The following is an 18,222-nucleotide window of genomic DNA, read 5'->3' as shown; positions in this document are numbered from 1 at the left end:
CCATATACAATTCCATTTATTTATATTTTATTTATCCTCCTAAATATGTGATAAAAATAAAATTGGAATGTTGGAATTAAAAATCTATTCTTCCTATTAGTAGCTTCTCTAAATTTGATTCTATTATACATGAAAATAGTATAAAAGTAAAGAAAAGATATAAACCCTGAAATTTAAGTATAACTGCTGACAACATTTACTGCTGAATTAGCTTAAACATTCATGAATCATGTGCATATCTTATGATATTAGTGAAAAGAATTATTTTAAAACAGATATGTTAATTGTACAAAATTGTAAAATTACAACATAACAGTTTTTGCTAGCATAATCCAGCATATAATCAGTCATATCATTGTATGTGTGAAATTCCACCATCAATTTCAAACTTCTACTAGTATGCAATAATTTTTTTTTATACACTATTCAAAGTCAGTTTTTTATACGTTTGTGGTACAGTAAAAGAATCTCTTTTATAAATTTCCATAAATCAGGTTCTCAAGGTACACTTACATTGTCTTTAAACAATGATATATGTAATACTTATGACATTATGTATTATTTACTTATCATTTGTACACACTCACATTGCATGCTCTTTTTACTATTTCACATTGTATAGCAATAATTACATTCATTAAAACATACATACCACATACTCATATACACACATAAGTATATATACGTTAATTTTTCTTGTTCCACAAAGAATTATTCGCAAATTCTTAAACAATATGAGTGTTTTTAATGACTTCTCGGTTATTATTGGTCAGATTTTTAAAAGCATTATATTCCACATGTAAATTTTAATATGATTCATGAAGTATAAAGATATTAATAAACAAAGATAACATTTTTAAGATAACGTTTTTTGTGAAACAAGAAAACAAAGTTGTATATTCAATTTTTCGCACTTTTGGAGTTAAAAGTTGAGTATAGAAATTGTGTACTAATCACAGTTTTTGATGTCTTCCTTCTCCAAAAAGCCATAAACAGGTTCTATCAACTATGTATGCAAGGACAAAGTCTGCTATTAAAACTTGAACTAAAAGACTTCGAAACTAGAAACAGAAAATATTTAAAAAATTAATATTTATACAAATATGAAAAATATTACATTTTCCTTGCATAAACTTACATCACTTGGGAAATCCACAATTTCAAATTGTGCTGCCAAATCGGGTAAAAATCCACATGCTAATCCCAATATAACAGTAGCATTGCCTATAAGGCTGTATAGTAAAGATTTATTCTGTAACAAACTCTCCATGTATGGATGACCCTGTATCATAAAATTTTTGTTAAATTAAAATAAAATACATAAAGTCTTCATTAATAAATATTTTATTCATCAAAACACTTTACCCGATAATTAATTGCAAAAGTAGAAATTTGAATCGCCATGGCAATAATATAAACTGTACTGTTTAATAGATTGGGTTCAAACAATTCTTCTTCGTCAGTCAAGCTCATATTCAAAGCTGTACTTCCATTAGATGAATTACTTGGAGCTAGTATTGCTGCTAATTTTTCACTCCTGGTTAAATTGGAACAAAGTTAATATTAATTCAAGTATCATTGTACACATAATCTTTTAATTGTTTTACTTACTTTGGAGATAATAAAGTAGCTTCCTTAACCAAATAGACAAGAGAGATAAAATGTACTGCAAATTGAAGGAGTACGGTAACAATCGTGTATAAGTTAAAAATGTTCGGAAGAGGCCTCTGTTTAGACAATGTTTTTAATGGCTTTGATCTTGATATGAATAAAAAGCAAGTGGCCAGTAGAACACCCTGTAAGGTAGCTTGTGCATCACTGAATTTTATTCCACCTAAATAAAGAACAGATTGGCTGTATGCAAGCCCTAATGCATTAAGTGCTAAAATTTTAAACATCTGCAAGGTGGTAACCAGGGTGCATCGACCTTGCTTAATAACATGGCATACTATAATAAAACAAATATTAATATAACATTAATATATTATCATATCTTTGAACTGTTATAAATCATATACAACAGAACCTACTGCATTGAATTGATGACATTTTGCTTGTAAAAGGTGCGGCAATTGAAGCATCTCCTAACTTAACTATAACAGATTGTTCTTCGAGTTCTTTTAGTATCTTTTGTATTCTCGCCTTGGTATTAGTAGAAACTCTCGGATTATTTCTTGGACCATTTGTTACTGCTGAATTTGAGACAGTATGTTCATTCCTTACATTATCTTGCTTTTCAGCAGATACTCTTTCAGGTTGGCTTGATAAAATGGCGACACCTGAATAAATTAAGTAATTACTATATATGATTTATTTTATATATAAATTTAATAAGCTTTTACTAACCCACTTGAGCATGTTTTAAAGCACCAACATCATTAGTGCCGTCTCCGCACATCAATGTTGTGTATCCTAAATTTTGCAACGAGACAATTATAAATTCTTTTTGTTTTGGTTCACATCTTGCAAAAATTACGATGTGTGGTAACAATTTACGAAGTAGATCTCGTTCGTTATCTTTTAAATATGTTAAACCCTAAAAATTGTATCTTATAGATCTAATGTATTTTATAGTATGAGTATGTATTTTATATCTTTTTATAACTTACTTCTCCCGTTACACAAAGAGTGTATTCTCGCCAAATTTCATTATTCCGAGAAACATTCTTCATTTCCAAAGGTAAGTTTATTTTTCTATCCACACTTTCCCATATCCACTTTTCATTAGCTGCAGTTAATATAAGCGTAACTGGTTTCTTTGTAAAATGTAATTCGCGACTAACATGACATGCTGTTAAAGGATTATCACCAGTAATCATAACAACCTGTAATAGCGACGTGAATTTGCATAATTTATAAATGGAATAATTAGAAATAAAATTAAATTGTTGAAAGAGCTACCGAATGTGAAGCATTCACGATTTCCTTAATAACAGCTTTAGAATCAGGTTTAAGTGGACAACTTATGATTACAAATCCAGCAAAAATGAGATTCTTTTCTAAGTCTTCTCGTGTTAACTCCCTTAAATCTTGCGAAGATAGAGGTCCAGGAAGTTTTCGATATCCTAAAGCTAATACTCTTGCTCCGCGACGCGAAAGTGACAAATACGTTGATTCATAATTATCTGGTATAGATAGCAACTAGAAGAAAAAATTAAAATATTTACGACACATTATGAGTGCAAAAGAAATTACTTGCGATTTACTACGCACCATGTCCTTAATAATTTCAGGAGCACCTTTCACAGTAGTCATGTAATTGATTTCTGATGATCCTGGCATCGTGTATCCTGCTACGACTGACATTCGCTTTAACGCGGAAGAAAAGTGATGTCTTTGTACGATTTTTAAGACAGGCGATTGTCCTTTTCTTGGTATCATGGAATCAGCTTAAATAAATTGAAATTGTTACAACATCGTCAAAAAAGAAAAAATTACGTGTAATAAGAATAAGAATATCAATAAATAGAAGTATACTTTTTGTAAGATTCCATTTAATAGCTTTCAACGTAGCTTTCTCAAGGGGATCTCCAACAATTCCGTCGTCTAATTGTACAAGAGAATGGCACGTTGCGAGTACTTGAATACTTTCTATAGGTGCATCAGAAAGTTGTATAACATCTGGTTTCCCTCTAAAATAATGAGCAATATCTTAATATAAGTATTTACATTTGAAAATATTTTGAAACTTATTTGATTCTTACTCAATCCCCGCTATACCTTCGACGACTAAATTATCACTAGTTAAAGTACCAGTTTTATCAAAGCAACATATTTCAACTTTTCCAGCAAATGGAATTCTAAAAGGTTCAGTACAAAATACACCTATACAGAAATTATATATTATTGTATTAAAAAATATAGAACTGAATATCATCTTCATTCATCTTCACTTTATAAATACCTAGTTTCGATAAGGCCAATAATGAAGTATTTACGGCTAATGATAACTCAATAGGCAATTCTGGAGGAACAACTGATGTGAGAATAAGTGTACATTCCAAGAACAATTTGTATCTATTTCTTGTAGGATCTTCACTCCCTGTAATTAATAAATTATTAGTATAGAAATACAGCTTTATTCTTTTTGATATGTTATATACCTTTAATCCAGACATATGATGCTGCAGCAATCGCAAAAACTAGCAAAAATAGGATAAAACCAAACGTTTCCAAGTTGTTAGCAGTAACGCATTTGACTCCAAATAATATTGTCCTCAAAAGTTTTCCTTGCGACGTTGAAAAACCAGTACGTAAAACATAGGCCACACAGCCATTATCAGTAGCTAAAATTTTTAATATATATGTAAAATATAAAATATATATGATATTAAAATATAGTAATTTATTATTTACTGTTTAGATACCTTTAAGGCCAGATACACTTTTACTTGGTGGAGTATGTTGTACAACTTTTGTGCCCCCAAAAAGTATGTGAAGCTTATCAGTTTCTATATCCAGCTGTTTATTTCCATCAATTTCTTCTATGGGCTCTTTCATTTGAGGAACTGATTCCCCTATTTATTCATAATTAACGAATGTAAAATATATAAGACACTAACCATAAATTAATATTTTTCCTAAGGAGAAAGTCGAGGCTTTCACAGCCTTTTTAAAAAAGAAATTCCTTATGGACACAGCTTCTATTCAAAAGACTCAAACAGTGTTAAGAGTGATTCTTCCTAATGACTTACCTGTTAACATACTTTCATCAACAACACAAGGTCCTCTTAAAAGTAACATATCACATGGCACTAGATTATCATTTTGAGATCTTGTTATGGATACAATATCACCAGGAACTAGTTGGTCAGTAAACATGGAATGCCACCGTCTGTTCCTGTAGACCTTTGATGAAAGCAATTTTATTGGAAATATTTGGAACATATTTTATTTACTTATGATGTTTACTAACCATTATAGTATATGGCTTATTTCCCATTTTCCTAATTTCAGCCATATTTCGAAGTTGTTGTTGCACAAGTGTGCACTCAAACATAATAAGCATAACTAATGTAAAGATACTATAATACCAATATTTATCGAAACACCATAATGCTACACAAAATAATTGAAAAACAAAGAATGGTGCAATTGCTCTTTCTTTAAATAGTTCTCTAAATTCTGGTACCACCATATCCAGCCTATGTGAAAGTAATGAAAAAGGTACATAAAGCAATTTATGTAATTCTCCAACAGTACATATAAAAAGATATATTTACTTATTCTTCCCATATTTTTCTTCTGCTGCTGCAACATCTTTGTCATCCAAGTATCCTCTCCATTCGCAATAATGTTTGATAGAGTGATTAATAGGAAAATGAAGGCCTTCGAAACTTTTTTCATGTGAATTCCAATAATATTTAGTTTTTTGAAATATGAACCACGGCTCATGTTGTTCAGAATGATGTAGTTTAACAAGCTCTGAACTTCCATTGTTGGGAGTAGGCACTACTTTTGCTATTTTCGCTTTATATGGATCTTTTTCCTGAAAAGATTTCAAATGACCGTATTCGTTGATCCCACAAATGCTACATTTTAATAATTTAAAATTTCCCGCCAATCAGCCATATGATTCGTATGATCAGAAGGCCGGTTCGAATGGCTGCCACGTTAACAAAACATATTGAACAACGTAACTTACACGTGCGAATTATTTAATTAGCATATATTGTTCCTTACGGTAAACGATTGTCAACTCACCGAGCTACAATTAAGGAAAGTGTGTATATGCACTGACCACTGGCAACACAAACATATGAAAATTTGTAATACACCGATAGCTGCGATACCCACTAAACCCGCATCATAATATTCATCAATTCCATAGACAAAAATCCAACTGTAAATCCACACAGCGTGTAATATCACAGAGGGCAGAACATAGCCCGTAAATAGCAATTTTCGAGGATTATGAAGGGTAACAGTTTGTACAAGTTCGTCTACTCGCGACGAAGCAATCGCCATGGCTATGATTACGCTATGCCGCTTATGCCGTAACAGGAGCGTATATGATCTTTAATATCGAGAGGTTCTAGTTCCTTTCACATCAAATTCAATGACACGAACAGAGCAAACTCACACAGCAAAACGTGTACATAGCAACTGACCCGTACAAAAGGTGGTTGGTTTGCTCGAATTATGTTTACCCCTCTCACCTTTCGCACCTTAGCACAATCCACTATATATGTACATACCAATTTATGATAACAAGACAAAAATGAGTTTTATGCGGATCACTTTCGTGGCATCTTGTGGCCATACTTTGAACTATTCTTCATTTTTCCGATAAGATTACTTTCATACGTTACGTACTCAAGCTCTACGAATTAAGATTCATTTGTCATAATTCATTACTCCCACGAATATCCATTAATCATTGCGTTTGGCATTTGAAACGTTAGATTGTAACTTTAATCTTTGTAGTATATAATAGATGAGATAGTGGTCTTTGAATTTTAGTGATGGTAATTAAATCTTTTAATTATTTTAAGATGTCAAGATGTTCTTAAAATATTAATTTTAAGACCGTTTAAGTAATTTCAATTACAGTACTATATTTCAACCATAGGTGAATAAACTCGTGGAAATATTATCAAATTAATATTAAGTTCTTGATGATATACCTAGATGGCACTGTTACATATTCGACAAAGCGCGCATGACAGAATATTTCATTTCAAAATTAGCGCTTGGCTTTCAAATTTCAGAAATTTAACAAAATTCGAAATATTATCTTTAACTTATAACTGACGATGATATTGCCAAAAAAAAAAAAAAACATAAAAAGACGTTTCGTATAGTATATATGGAAACGACAATAGAATCAGATTGCAAAGAATATTCTCTTTAAAGACATTGCCTTGAAGCAAATACTTTCTTATCATAAATCAATTTTTATCTTTCTTCATTCAGTCATTCAATGTATAAGACGAAAAACACATTGTTATTAAAGCTATTCTTTAGCTTCGTCATGCAAAGAAATCGTATATAAAACTAGACTCGATTCGCACGTCGTCAATAGAGAGATAAAAGTAGAACTATCAAGAAGTCGACCTTCGTCTGTTTACGCAATTTCATTGATCCCGTTCTAGCGACACGATCTCTGTCAACGTGTAAGGTCGAACGAGGAACACTAGGGAACACGGACACCAGTGAAAGTACGGTAGTGCTTTGGTAGTTGGCTAAAATCTACCCAGTTAGCAAGACAAGATCCATGCTAGAACCGTCTCGTAGAATTGAAGTAAAGTAATTAGTAAAATTTTTTACATCTTAAAAATAATCTTAAAATTACAAATTAATAAAATATGAAAAACGAACAATTGTTCGGTATTTTGCTTATCCTGCTATTTCCAATGTTAAACAAGATAAAAATAGAAGAATTAAACGTCCACACTCGAAACAATTGAAAAGAAAGATATAACGACTGGTTTTTAGTCTAGGTGAGCAGGGACATTTCCACGTGGTGGGGATACGGAGGGCGAGTTAACAAGGCAAAACCTCGGTCAGTTAGCAAAGTGCAACTATATCCCACCCATGGTTGCTCGATCGGAACTCGTGCACGCGTGCAAGAGGAAGGGGTACGGGCGCGAGTATGGGTATCGGTACACCGAGTTACCCACGTTGCTAGGTAAGATCGCCGCGCGTAAAATCACACAGGACAAACCCCGACGGAATCTGGACCTAACGCCACGGAATACATATATACGAGTGACAGAGGCGGTGACTAAGGTATCGACAGTCACACTCGTCCTCCACAGTTCGACGATCGTCATACGGTGGTGCTTGTATCGCAGTTACTCGCGACTTAAATAGGATATCAAATTTTCGTATACGGAACGAAGGAACATTTCACTTGCTTCGATAAGCTTTTAATCGCGTTTCAGTGATTCATCTTCGTTCTGTAGCTCGGTTGAGTAAATTTCATGTTTAAGAAGTTGTGCTCTTCGGAAGATTAATCACTCGCGCGGCGAGACATATTTTTTCGCGGCCAACGATACTTGTCAACGCTCGCACCACGCATGACTCGATGATTGCACATCGGCGTTTCCGCGATCCGTCTAACTTGCGAAGCGCATCCGCGGTTACCGGCACGTGTTTCACTGAACGGATAATCGTTTATCGTGTCGTAGTAATCCCGTTCCGCGAGGCTCGCGTAATGTCATAATTATGTGATTTGACTTCTGATCGAATATCAGCCCTCGCGAAAGGACTCGCGGTGTGGTTCAGATCGGTAAAAAGAAGAAAAAAGAGAAAAAGGAAAAAGAAAAGAAAGTGGTGATACGATTGTTTGAACGTGGTGAAGTGTTTTCGAATTGAATCTGTTACGGTGGCCAGCATCGCTATTTTAACATCTTCGAAAATGAAATTGATCTTTTCCTTATTAACGATCGTAAGTAGAAACATGATTTTATTATTTTTGTTATTAGAAAGAGTTAGATAGAGTTTCGTAAGTTTCTATGTCCGTGGTAATTCTAAATTGGAGATATGGTAATTATTGATTTTAGTCGGGGTTAATCAAATATGCCTCGTATTAACATATAATCAAAATAAAAAATACAAACAGGATACTTGTGCGATATGGTTCGCTTGTTTATTCCAGTCGGTTTAGCGGATGCAGTGATGTAGAACAATCGAGTTCTAAACACACGAGCGTGTGTGCATGTGTCTCACGGTCGAGGCGGAACTTTTACTGTACGTGGTTTAAAGTCAACGTGGTTAGAAACGATAAGGATAACGAGTAACTTTCTAGCCTGCCGGTGAATGAAACGCTTCCGATATAAAGAATCGCCCTAAACCTCATTTCGCTGCAATACAAAACTTATCGCGTATGAGACGCGTTTGAAAAGTAATTACTAAACATGAAAAGCTTATGTATATAATTTAATACGTTTAAAAACTAAAGATAAATTCTCTGTGATGTAAAAATGTCTAATGTAAAAATCTCGGATTTCAAAAGTCGTCGTTACGCGTTTTTATCGATCGATCGAAGATGAAAGTAATTTCGAATCGAATATTTTACAAGTGAATACGCATTTTACGATCGCACACGTGACCATTCTGTGTCAGATATCGTAGCTAGCTCGGATCCGTAGAACGAGTTAGTTTCTTACACCGTGAAAGCCACGAGTGAAATGTAAAACTCAAGCCTGACGTGTATCGTAATATCTGGCGTAAGATTCTCTACGTTTTGTAAGATTGCGTCAGTTGAATTCAAGCTTTTTGTAATACCGGATGCACACTTCGGTGAAAATAAAGGAACGATTAAGTATATGTGTAAATGATCATAAAACGGCTATAATTGTGTAAACGCCTTATCATAGTATCACGGTATACAGGATGATTCATTTTTGTTGATCGAAATTAAAATTACTTTCAATGTATGATTCTTGATTACGAGAAAATTTCAATATCCTAACTTTATCGAAACTGTATGGATACTGTAATTTTATTACGATAATAATGTTTCAAACAGTAAGTACCATTTTCATTTATAACCTATAATTTAACTCACTTTTTTCCTTAGGGTTCCACATGTACGATATTCAAAAATTGCATTTCTTTTTCTTATAAGACATTTGTGTCCCAATTGTATTATCGTAGAAACGAAAGTTGCTTCGCGGTATATGAACTTTTAGGGTGATTCGGGGATAGATAAAAAGTGACACCAACCATGCCATGCGATGAGTCAATTGAAAGTGGCATAAGAAAGCTCTTAATTAACGTTCTATTAGGCTGGCAACTAAGTGATTGCGGATTTTGTCATTACCACATAATGATAAAATCCGCAATCACTTAGTTGCCAACCTAATACTAGAATATTACATCAGGTTTAAATGCGTTCACTGATCGAAGCAAATAATTCGGATAACCTTAAAGTTTCCGGCTGCGGTTCTACAGCAATGAAAACAAACTCGCGAATAAGAACTTGATCTTTCTTTTTTTTTCTTTGAGCAAACATGATAAATTATTTGAAGTCTGCACAATTGCGAACGCTAACGAGATAGATCGTTAATAATGTTTCCTTTTTCCTTTTTTTAGTTTTAATAAAAGCTAGGAGAGCGTAGATTTAATATTCCTTATATAGCGCCGCGAGCCAATGGAACCATTTCAGAGAAGCATGATTCACCGGAGTTCCGCAATAACCGAGTAGAAGATTTCTCCTAATAATCTTTATAGAAATTTTATACAAATAACGTTCTAGTTACGTTAGTATCTCGACGATCTTGTTTCATCAGTGGAAACGTTATTCTCATTAAATGGATAATATTGCAAATATTTTAACCACTATCGTTCTTCCCGCCGTATCTAAATCAAATCTATAGCGAAATCTAAATTAAGATTTTATGTATTTTGTAACATATTCGCGAACGCATTTTCATTCGTGCATATGGAATATCGACTAAATATTTCTTTGAATTGTACAATAAAGATGCTCTTCTAACTCATGACGGGCGATGTATTTGTTGCGATGAAAGAAGGTAAGCGTTTCGTACGCTCCAGCTCGTTGCACTTAGTCGCTGTTTTAATTGTCTCATCAAGGCCCTTTGAACGTTATTCTCGATTTGGTTTCAGGCATCTTTGGTGAACGCTCATGGCGAACCTTGCCTCGAGTACGGATGTCCAGGCCGACCACAATACGAACCTTTTGTACCCGCACCTCCGGGGCACACACCAAATTGCGCAAAGCCAGGACAAACGTTCTGTGAAAGTCTCGATCATTATCCTCGGTAAGAAGACGATTTCGTTTAATAAAAGAGGAAGTCTCAATTGCTAGATACGAGTTCTCTGTACGCAGGAAAACGTGATTTATATCCTAAGAAGCTTTCGATGAACGTTGAATACTTATTAGATATTAACCCTGCAAAGAATGTAGTTTGAGAAAACTAACGGATATAGTGTTATAAGTTTCATATTGAAGTATCATTATACATAAAGCCAATTAATAGTTATTTTCTATAAAAAATTATGCACATGCATCCGATGTTGTTCATTTTCAATTCTTTCTCATTTTATTATACCGCTCGAAGGTTAAACGCCAAGGTTGAAGCCAATTATTAATATTTATTTTCTATAAAAAAAATTATGGATATGCATCCCACACTGAAAATGCAGAAAATCTGAAGAATAAACCGATAATCATTCTCTGAAACGTTTATTTCCAATTCTTTCTCATTTTATTATATCGTTCGAAGGTTAAACGCTTACCTATTTCGCTGTTACTTTCAAACTACAGTAAATTTAAGGAATGGGATAATCATTCATGCTCTTCTTTCGTTAGTTGTTGAATAATTATCAAAGACTAAGAGATGACGGTGATCATCATTTGAAAAGATTCTATCAATGACTATGTACCTATTGAATATAAATTACATCATCTGTAGGCATATGTGCATACATATATCTTAAAAGAGATGTTTTTAAAAAGATAATGATCAAGATGTACGGACATTCATCTTAAAACAGGGGTTTCTAAGAAATTAAAAAGAAACACAGCTATTGATAATTATTTCGCGTTAAAAATAATTCTTGAAGTGTATGCATCGGACAACCTTCTTGCAGATGATAAAGACATTCTTTCGTTCGTAACCATTAGATTTCGAAAATAATGAACAAACGGCATAACACAGATGCCGGATGGGTTTTTGCAAGACTCGCGAAAAAAAGCTGTCGTTGTAGTGTGCTACTTACGCGTACACTATGTTCGTGATATACCACATGGCAGATCTATGATGTCAGGCCTATAATCGTATTTGCATGATAATGCTGCCTCTTAACAGTTGCGCGAGTATTACACATTATCATTCCAAGGTATTGGTCATTTGTCGTTTATCCTCGGTCAATTAATCGCGCGGAACGATCGAAAAAATTGGATCATTCGCGACGCAGGAGGAACGAGACTCGCTAAGAAGCTCGTCCGATTCCTTGAGTTTGCAAAAGGTCCTTGTGAGATATAAAATGAAGAGTTTCAATATGAATCAAAGTAACTGCAAAAATTAGATGACTTGATATACTTGACGACAGGCAACTCGATAAGAAACACGATAAGAAACTTGTGTCTTTCGAATCTTAGTTATCTAATTATATTTTTCTAGTTGTTTTTTACGATCTTAGTCTTTTCCTTTCTCTTTTTTCCTCTTTTTTTGAGAATAAATCTGAGGATAGAAATAATTGGAAAAATAACGTGAACAACGGCGAATAAAATAATGAAGGACGCTGTGATACGCGAAACGGATTTCTAGGACAGCTAGTTTTTTCCGCAAATGTGCATGAAATTGTTAGACTTTGAAATCATGTAAGACAGTATCGGGTTATCGAGTGCCGAAAAAAAGAATTTCGAGGATGGATTGAGCTGTTTCCTCGAATTTCCAAAAGTCTCGCGTCTGCGGAATTTGTAAAAATATGGTTCACCGTCTCGTTATTAATATTCCCGGCGTGTCGGGCGTTACCGTTCCCGCATACGAATCAGCTGATCGTGCGTGGCGAGACGAATTTCAGGAAGGGAAAGTTCCAGGATAGTGAACTTGCTTAAAATTACCCCGACGATATCCTGGAGATCGTCGCGTTCTTGCGTCATCTGACTTCTATTCCGCTCGTGTTCCATCGTAAACAGTTTAGTCGATACAGGAAGTGTGACGAAGAAGAGCTTCGCTAAAGAAATATAGAAGATTTATTACAATAATCGATAGGATTATTTTATATCTTGTATCTTCATTAAATGTGTCAACTAGCAGTATCCTTCTATTATTTATATCATTTCTTTCAATTATTTCTGCTTTTAAATTTCTCGTTAGTAGATAAAAACGTCATTGGTAAACGATGAAGAAGGAGATTGCAAAAGCTAACTAGAAAAGTAACTAACCAGGTAGAATAACAGAAAGCAGCATCGTATTATATACAATTCATTCGTTCATATCATTTTCACGATCTTTCCTCTTTTTTGCGCCGGAGCCAGATCGATTCGAAAGCGACAAACGATTACGTAAAAACCGACGTCTTTCCGATACGTTTTATTTCTCGATCAGCGTAGCGTGACCGTGGCCTTGACGCGGTCATGCCCTGCTAGATAATTATCGGAACCGTTACGGATCGAATTGATACTAGGAGCGATTCGAAGTTCCACCTATGCGTTGTGAGGTTGTCCGTGGAACGTAACAGATTTATCGACGAGAACGATCGTTGCTAGTCATCGCTATGGATTTCCATATAGTGCTGTGGATACTATGTTCGTCACGATGCTTCCATTTCCGTGCTTCTGCTTCTGTTCGTACTTTTAGAAATTAATTTATCGTACACTGAGAATATCGATCGACAATGAACGATTAGAGAATTTATTTTTCCTATGGAGATAGAAGTGTCAAATAACTGTCATAGAATAACGAAAACGCGTGTTGATAGCATTGACAAGTGTTAACCAACTTGAACAAATCGAAGATGCTTGTTACGACGTGAAAGGAATCCTATACGCTTCAGACTCGTTTCAGCACACATGCAAAATACGTATTCAACGAACAGCGGTTACTTTGAATACTTTCTATTGAAACTACATTGTGTAATTTACAGAATTTCTATAGATATTAGGTAATTGTTAAATTAGAAAGTCGCGTGTTTCTTAAACGACTTCAATGTATATGTTACACGAATATTAAAGAGGTTTTTCGTCTCTTGTAATTGAGATCGTAATTGCTATACAATTTTTCGTCTTCGTCGTTTCATTCATCATCTTTGATCGATACCGCTTCTAGATAACGCGATCGTGTCAATACAAGCACGATGCACTGTCTCATAAATCTGGATAAATGAACGCGATCAATTACAGCAAATTGGTATTTACGTGCGCTCACTAGAGATTACGGAAGATTTAAGGAAACGATGATTGCTGGTGTTTATCGTTGATGAACGAGTTCTCGACGGCGCGGCGCGACGGCGGCGTGCTGCAATTGTGTGCAGACGCGTGGTAATGCGGCCTGCATAACAGGAAATGTTAATACCTCGCATTGTCCGCTATTTCCCGCCAATTCTCGCGGATTTTCATCCAATTCAGATTTTCCCCGCAACACATTTATCGACTCAAGAACTTCTCTCCTAACTGCTGCAATGACACGCTAATAAAAAAGTTTCTTCGTATTTTTTATAAAAAAAAAAAGGTTTAGATATACATACGCATCTTTAAAATTTTTTAACAATTTTTATAACATTATGAAAGACGAACGACTTTGTTACTCGATGTAATATGATTGAGGAAAATACAGTATGGAATAACAGAAAGGATAACAGAATAACTAAAAATATAATATATATAGAAGATATAAAAAGACATAATACAAAAGACAAAAATAAAAAGCTATGAATATAAAAAAATAAAAAATCGTAACATTTCTTTACCATCTCCCTTGTCAAACGACAATTCGAAGAAGACGGATGGACGACATGGAAGAAACGTTCGAAACTACGTTGGTCAAATACAACGATGGTATCGAGATTGTAAGTTAAAACGTTGTCTTGGGATTCGAGGTCAATCCCTGTCTCTCCCGATTTCCGTCGTCTATTGACGAATCGCACACGTTCGAAAGTTGGCCGGGCTCGTGGAAGCACCACGACACTGATCGAGATGCAGCCCGCGAGAAAACAGCTTTTAGGCGTGGACCATGAATTAAACATAGGGACATATCTTCTAGCCGGTGTCTTTCACCGGTAGAGAAAGTTCCAAGATTCGCGGGCCTTCGACCACGCACGAAATTCATGCGCGTGTTTGCATGGACATTTCACGCGGCATTATGGGTCACTGGACTCTTTCAATTCGTTTATATTTTACTTACCTTATGACGTGATAATGATTTAAGTATACATCGAAATCTTTTCTTTTCTCCCGTTTCTACTCTGCAATTGAATACTTTAAAATTTACCGACTAACTTATTTTAAGAACCGTGAAGTATCGAACTATGTTTATCGTTTTCTTTCGTTCTTCTCTTTTCTCTTTCTTTCTTTTTTTTTTGTCTTTTATAGGCTTTTGAAAGTTTCGAGAGATGTTAATGTATGTAATCTTTTTCTGAAGTTTCTCTTTGAAAAATAGAAATTAAAATTTTACACTTTTTTTTTTAAAGAAGAATGAGAATGGTAGAGGAAGATATGAAGGAATATAATTATCCAATTTTCTAATTTCGCTCGAAAACAGTTGCGAGATATAGGAAGAACGACCACAGGTCGTGGAACCCGGTTTCCGCGAATTCATGAATAATCCATGAGATAAATAACCAATTTTTTATTCATTTATGAAACGATTCTATTAAAAGTTAGGTCAAGAAATCATACGCGACACTTAGTACCGCGACACAGGTCAAAGATCATTTCGAAGATGCAATTGAAAACCTACGCTTTTGCATTCTCCCTTTTTTATTAATACTTTGTCCTTCTTTGATTTCTATTACAGACAGTTAATTAAATTTCTTGTGGACAAATGCAGCTTCGACTTCAGTTCTGCATTAAAGGACGAGTCCAAAGAGGACTTCAGTGATTACAGGTATATACCTCTGTATTCATTATATCCACTTATAGATCACAAATTATCCAAGCTTTTTGTAATAACGCATATTGCGTTATCGTTAAAAAAAGAATGCAGGTTATCCTAGGTTTTTCATGTCAAGAAAAAGATGCTATAATAACATAAATCGTCCATAAAAAGTTTATAACGCAATTTTATAATGTATCTATTGAGACGAAAGAAAATCAATAAGAAAATCGTAATGAGATAAGTTAAAGTTAAAACGTAAATTAAAATGTAATAATTATAATGCTAATAATAATACGTATATACATAATATAATAACTAATTATAATATAATATATAATTATAAAATTAAACTAAATATCACCATCATTCCTAAACTATATTAAACGAGGAATGGATCAAAGACAGAGTGCTTCTGTTCAAGGTCGGTACCGGATTACTCCGAGGGATATGATTATCAGGCGCACGGGGAGGGTCAGTTTCACTCGTTACCATTCTTGCCATCGCCTCAGTATCCCGTTCGAGGGCAGCCGCCGCTCATTTACGGGACCCCGACGAACGACACTCAACAGAATGGGTAATTTCGATGCTAATTTTGCGCCTACCAAATTGTCAACTAGATTGTCCGTTTTTCGTTGGACGAGTAACTCGTGCTCTTGTTTATAGCTATAGGTACATGACACCAGCCCAAGGGAATCCGTTTTTACACGAGGAACCGGCGCCCGCCAAGTTTCATCCTACAGAGCAAAGAGTCACGTCGGATCGTTCTTTTTACGCTCAACCACAGACTTTGAACTTTGGACAGGGTCAAGCGTGGTGGTCAAACAGGTGATCATGCTTAATATTGAATTTTTCGATTGTAATGATATTGATCAAATTGTAGTACTATAAATTTTGATATAAATTTATATTGGTATATTAATGGTAATTTATGCTGGTAATTGTACATATATATATATTTATATTTATTCAGATACGCTAGAAGCAGTAAAATTGCGCCACGTACGTCCTACGAAAATCCTTTATTGAAATACAGCAAATTGAGTAAGACGCGTAACAAGAGGCAGTCCAATCTCGATGCAATTCCACTTTGCCCAACGGAGACACAATATATCACTCCGAGAGCGGCTCTGAACAACCAAGGAAACTGGATGTACGTGGTGAATCTTCAAGAGAACGACCGGAAATATTCGCAGGTAGTGAAGAGTGAGAAATGCACGTGAGTAGATTTATTTATAATTTTCTTAGCTACGTCAGTTCGAATCCGAAAATTTAAATGCCTATTGAGATATGAAAATTTAAATTGGTATTAAAAAGCAGACACAATAGTATATTTCATTGGGATTCAATAAAATTCTATGATAATTCAAATTATACTTTGATTTTCCTTAGGATGGATGTTTGCAACGGTATCTGTTCCGTTCCTGCGGGATACACCAGTAGATGTCAGCAACAGTATGTCCAAAAGCGATTGGTGGCATTGGAAGGAAGCGGAAACCAGTTGTACACCGACGTTTTCTGGTTCCCCCATGGCTGCGCCTGTGAAATTATAGCAAACTATTGAAAACACGAATGAATCACGAAGTCTGAAGAAATTTTACTTCTGGACAAACTCAAATTGTATATCCTTGTCAGCAAAAAACGCAGTATTACGAAAGTCTTCGTGATGAATTTTTGGGACAAATTATTTTGTCATACTTTGGTATTGAAAAGCAAAAGAATATCGGACCGCCATGATAGCCAATGGATGAAGAAATGAAGAAAGAACTTCTCGAAGTGCGTGATTTATGGATTCGTACGTGTATAAATAATTGAATAATCAAGGATTTCGAAGGAGAATTCTTAAAGGAGATCTAAGGAGCTTCAGTTTCTATAAAAAGGAAAATGAACTTAAAATATTAATTCTACGTATTACTTAGTTACATGACCTTTATATTTTCTACATTTTTAATTTTATTTCAGTCGTTTTATTTGAGATAATATTAATACGAGTAATTTAGTAGCACTTAAGTAGTTCGGATATTTATAAATCTTCACGAGATATCTTTTGCGAATTTTTCTGTAGTTGGTAATATAGATGAACACGTGTATACATAAATTAATCGATACTCATCGCGATTTTATAATAAGGGGGAATAAATCTGAAGAATTAATTAAAACATTAAAAAACGATGCGAGAATAAAAAAACGTTTCTACGTTATAATGAAACGGGATAATGCTTTGATTCGTCGACAGGTGTCGCTACTTGTCTCGAAATTCAAATTATTACTCAAAGCGCCTGAAGTACAAACTTCACGAAGTCGTACCTGTTACGCGCTATTAATTCACCTTTACTTTGTATCGCCATCATCGATAATTAATGCAGTCTCTGCTATATCTCGTACGGCAAAATGACTTGACTTATTCATCAGTTCATGGGCCATCGATCGTCGCATGAAACAAACTCCTGGAAACTGGTCTTAAAGTGCAGCACGCGTTGCTACTTCAAGGCCAACATTTACACATAATACGATATCCTCGCAGATATTTAGAAAAAATCGGTAGGAAAAAAAAGAATATTTCTATCGTTAAATTTCGCAAGATCCTTTTCTGTGAAAATAATCAGGTTCGTGGTCGATCGAGGAACGACAAGTCTCGCTTCTGCTTCGATAGAGACGAAGCGAAATCCGATCCAAACTCCCAATTTACACGCGATAAACGTCGTTGGACTAG

The 18,222-nt window shown here is 34.7% G+C and overlaps 2 protein-coding genes across 3 annotated transcripts; one reads left to right on the top strand and one right to left on the bottom strand.

Moving 5' to 3' along the window:
• On the bottom strand, positions 1–6,237 carry LOC126921355 (endoplasmic reticulum transmembrane helix translocase). Its single transcript, XM_050732866.1, has 18 exons — positions 5,704–6,237; positions 5,223–5,488; positions 4,916–5,144; positions 4,695–4,848; positions 4,368–4,517; positions 4,104–4,286; positions 3,905–4,042; positions 3,705–3,825; positions 3,478–3,632; positions 3,214–3,389; positions 2,902–3,141; positions 2,610–2,825; positions 2,347–2,536; positions 2,031–2,279; positions 1,612–1,948; positions 1,366–1,537; positions 1,139–1,282; positions 1–1,061 (listed from the first exon to the last, which is right to left on the bottom strand). Exons 1-18 carry the CDS (start codon positions 5,965–5,967, stop codon positions 954–956), a joined length of 3,492 nt encoding a protein of 1,163 aa, XP_050588823.1. The 5' UTR covers positions 5,968–6,237; the 3' UTR covers positions 1–953.
• Positions 6,238–7,636: 1,399 nt separating this feature from the next.
• On the top strand, positions 7,637–17,411 carry LOC126921375 (protein spaetzle 5). Of its 2 annotated transcripts, none has more exons than XM_050732914.1 (7): positions 7,637–8,392; positions 10,576–10,730; positions 15,432–15,521; positions 15,934–16,086; positions 16,176–16,337; positions 16,483–16,728; positions 16,902–17,411. In XM_050732914.1, the coding sequence occupies exons 1-7, from the start codon at positions 8,363–8,365 to the stop codon at positions 17,071–17,073; spliced, it is 1,008 nt and encodes a 335-aa protein (XP_050588871.1). In that variant the 5' UTR covers positions 7,637–8,362; the 3' UTR covers positions 17,074–17,411. The 2 variants fall into 2 exon arrangements, with proteins under 2 accessions (XP_050588871.1, XP_050588872.1); XM_050732915.1 differs by lacking the exon at positions 7,637–8,392 and adding an exon at positions 8,619–9,474.
• The last annotated feature ends 811 nt before the right edge of the window (positions 17,412–18,222 follow it).

This window comes from Bombus affinis, chromosome 10, assembly GCF_024516045.1.
Source record: "Bombus affinis isolate iyBomAffi1 chromosome 10, iyBomAffi1.2, whole genome shotgun sequence".
Taxonomy (NCBI): domain Eukaryota; kingdom Metazoa; phylum Arthropoda; class Insecta; order Hymenoptera; family Apidae; genus Bombus; species Bombus affinis.
The sequence above is the reverse complement of the archived record's forward strand: the minus strand, read 5'-3'. Positions and strand labels throughout refer to the sequence as shown.

Excerpts from the sequence above, each read along its gene's own strand:
- LOC126921355 (XM_050732866.1), bottom strand. The coding sequence starts at position 5,967 with ATGGCGATTGCTTCGTCGCGAGTAGACGAACTTGTACAAACTGTTACC. Across the intron at positions 1,538-1,611 it reads GCTACTTTATTATCTCCAAA|GAGTGAAAAATTAGCAGCAA; the intron begins GTAAGTAAAACA and ends CAATTTAACCAG. Across the intron at positions 1,283-1,365 it reads CTTTTGCAATTAATTATCGG|GGTCATCCATACATGGAGAG; the intron begins GTAAAGTGTTTT and ends TTTATGATACAG.
- LOC126921375 (XM_050732914.1), top strand. The coding sequence starts at position 8,363 with ATGAAATTGATCTTTTCCTTATTAACGATC. Across the intron at positions 16,338-16,482 it reads CAAGCGTGGTGGTCAAACAG|ATACGCTAGAAGCAGTAAAA; the intron begins GTGATCATGCTT and ends ATATTTATTCAG. Across the intron at positions 16,729-16,901 it reads GTGAAGAGTGAGAAATGCAC|GATGGATGTTTGCAACGGTA; the intron begins GTGAGTAGATTT and ends GATTTTCCTTAG.